The sequence below is a fragment of the Limulus polyphemus genome, unplaced genomic scaffold, assembly GCF_000517525.1.
Source record: "Limulus polyphemus unplaced genomic scaffold, Limulus_polyphemus-2.1.2 Scaffold4386, whole genome shotgun sequence".
Lineage (NCBI taxonomy): Eukaryota > Metazoa > Arthropoda > Merostomata > Xiphosura > Limulidae > Limulus > Limulus polyphemus.
The window spans coordinates 16,769-19,888 of NW_013669996.1; the positions used below are offsets into that span (position 1 = coordinate 16,769).

The 3,120-nt window shown below is 34.3% G+C and overlaps 1 protein-coding gene across 1 annotated transcript in view; it reads left to right on the forward strand.

The window, feature by feature from the left end:
• The window catches only part of LOC106471069 (perivitellin-2 67 kDa subunit-like), a 14,906-nt gene that overhangs the window by 6,241 nt on the left and 5,545 nt on the right, over positions 1 to 3,120 (forward strand). The window contains exon 2 of the mRNA XM_013931657.2: positions 710 to 1,287. Coding sequence (XP_013787111.1) covers positions 710 to 1,287 — 578 coding nt within the window. The remainder of the gene's footprint in view (positions 1 to 709; positions 1,288 to 3,120) is intronic.

Sequence of the window (3,120 nt, forward strand, 5' to 3'; positions counted from 1 at the left end):
TACGAACATATTAAAAAATGTATAATTTAAATGAAGACTGCATGTTGTTTATCCATGTCCCTTTTTTGTCAATAAACAATGTTGTTTATCATGAGTGTATTTCAGTTTTTCTGAAGACAAACTGACATAACTGATAATCACAAAATGAAATGACTGTTGAACTTACTTCATTGAACTGTGGTTCAGTCTATTATATAAAAGAGTCTCTTTTGAATAGAGAATTTTTAATCGCCTCCTCTCGCTAAAAAGTTAAACAAAGCAATGAAAGGTACTACAAGGACTATTTTAATTTTTAAAAATTTAGTCGTAGTTCAATGAAGTTCAATAGAAAATTTATTGTTGCAAATATGAAAAAAATTCGTTCCCATTTACTATTCTAATACCTGTATACGTAGTGAACAAGATGATCGAACGTTGAATGCAGGTGCAAACGTATGGGTAACAGATGCAGATTGCGTGACAAAAATTCCCAAATTTGGTCCGGATCTGGATCACTCTGAACCCAAAGTCTCATTTCAATACTCGCTGGTTATTTTGTAATTTTTCATTTTTGCTTTCAGACAAGCGATTTTATTCGTTTCTTAAAAAAAAAAAAATTCTGGCAGGGAAAGTGTTAAAAATTATTCAATTCTACGAGTAGAACAAAGATTATTTTGACAAATCTTTAAGAGTTTTGTATAAACACGTAATACCTACTTTTTTTTTCTAGCACGATTTGCCAGATCAGATTTGGGATGTCAGTAACGTCCCAGGTGGATGGCTAATAGAAGAAGTCAAGATCATGAAAAGCTATAACGAAGTAAAACGTCAAAAGGCTTCAAGTACCGGAATCAACATTAGCATTCTTAAGGGAGCTTTCTCTGCCAGCAAGTCTTACAAAGAGTCCCAACACACTATTATGAACACTTCCCAATATTTAGAAGAAGTGTCTGCTTACGATTCCGCTTTCAGAGCAGATCTTTTACCTTCCTGGGCACTTAGGTTGAATCGTTTTGCTCAACAGTTCATCAACAACTGGCTTCCAGAAAGCTACGAAGCAAATCGTGAATCTTACAATAGGTTTGTAAACTTTTTTGGAACACATTATTTCCAGAATGCCAACTTTGGTGGCATAATAAATGTTCACATCAGCACAGACCGTAGCTATTTCTACCAAAAGACTGATCGAGAAGTTTCTGCTCAAGCCAAGGCTTCTTATCTCAAGTTTCTTTCTTTGAAAGGAGGTTACAGTGGAGCAATTTCCACGGTAGACCAAAAGTTCGAACAGTCTTCAATTAAACAAATTAGGTAAGCCTAAACTGGATAATAAACAGGTGATATATGCAATTATTTCAGATAAAACGATAAATCGTGTCAGGTAAAGGCATCCTAGAAATAGTTGACTGGAGGACAAAGTCAAGTAAAGGCAAGCTATTAGAAAACAGAAGGACAAAGTCGGGTAAAGGCATTCTAGAAACAGCTGACTGGATCCTATTGGTAATGGAAAACAATATTACTAGAACTTGTTCAAAAAGGAAAAAAAATATGTATCATTACAATTTGCTCTAGTGTAATTCTATAATGATATCCTATTTTTCTAGGTTATGAGAAGACTTGAAGAAAAATTTTTCTAGGATGCCTTTATCTGACTTAGTCCTTCTGTTTTGTAATAGCTTGCCTTTACCTGACTTTGTCCTCCAGTCAACTGTTTCTAGGATGCCTTTATCTGACTTTGTCCTTCAGTCAACTGTTTCTGGGATGCCTTTATCTGACTTTGTCCTTCAGTCAACTGTTTCTGGGATGCCTTTATCTGACTTTGTCCTTCAGTCAACTGTTTCTGGGATGCCTTTATCTGACTTTGTCCTTCAGTCAACTGTTTCTAGGATGCCTTTATCTAACTTTGTCCTTGTGTTTTCTAATAGCTTATACCAGTGAAAGCTTGTAAAATTAAGTTTTCTAGCTTGAGTAGTCACGTAGTTTCAGAGCAATGTGTAGCCAAGGGTGGGCCTGGACGAGCACGTGCCCAGCAATTATCTTAACAAATGATGACAAATTCTCAGCCTGTATAGGAAATAAAATGTAAAAAACCTATTTTCCTTTGCCATTGGTGGTGACAAGTTTGAAGATGGAAAGAACAGATAGTGTAGTAGACAATGGAATCACGTGTTAGCACATAATTAAATATATAACTTAGTTCGTAAGGTTAAATGCTCTCTGTGTGTATAATGGTAACCTGGTAGCTAGTTGTTTATAAAATATAGTTATGTTAATGGTAACCTGGTAGCTAGTTGTTTATAAAATACAGTTATTTTGATGGTAACCTGGTAGCTAGTTGTTTATAAAATATAGTCATTTTGATGGTAACCTGGTAGCTAGTTCTTTATAAAATATAGTTATTTTAATGGTAACCTGGTAGCTAGTTGTTTATAAAATACAGTTATTTTGATGTCAATGTCATGTCAGAATATTTCCTTTGCCACAAAATCAGGCAAGAACCTGCAGACATACATACAAAGTCACTTAACACAAGCGCTGTCTGCAATGTAATCTCCTCCTGGTGGTTCCCGAGAGATTTAAAACTTGTATAAGCCAATGATTACGTGTTATGTGATACAGAAGCTAAAACATTATATTGTCATAACGTCATTATTTTATTAACGAGTTCTTTGAAATTACTTGTCTCACTGAACGAGAACAAATGTGTTTATTTCTTCCTTGACGTTTCTACAAGCAGCCTTCACTTGTACGCTGTTGTAACTTAAATAGATAAAAACAGGTGGCTCCAAGTAGAAAACCAGGTTAGCTCAAAACGGGTATAAATTAAAGACTTATAAATATAAAAAGTTTAAATTGACTTCAAAAATTCAATAAATCCCCCTTTTTCTTTGGTCACACTTATGAACTTACATTTGTAGTTAAAGCATGGCAAACAACAGAAATCTATTTCAGATATTTTTGACGTAGATACAAATAAATACTTTTTTGTTACATTTGAGCCATTTATTGACTATTGCTATAAAGTGACGACCCCTATGCTTTAGTTAATAACAGCAATCTCTATGACTAGCTAAAGATAAAACTCGCCATGCTTTAGTTAATAATAGCAATCTCTATGACTAGCTAAAGATAAAACTCGCCATG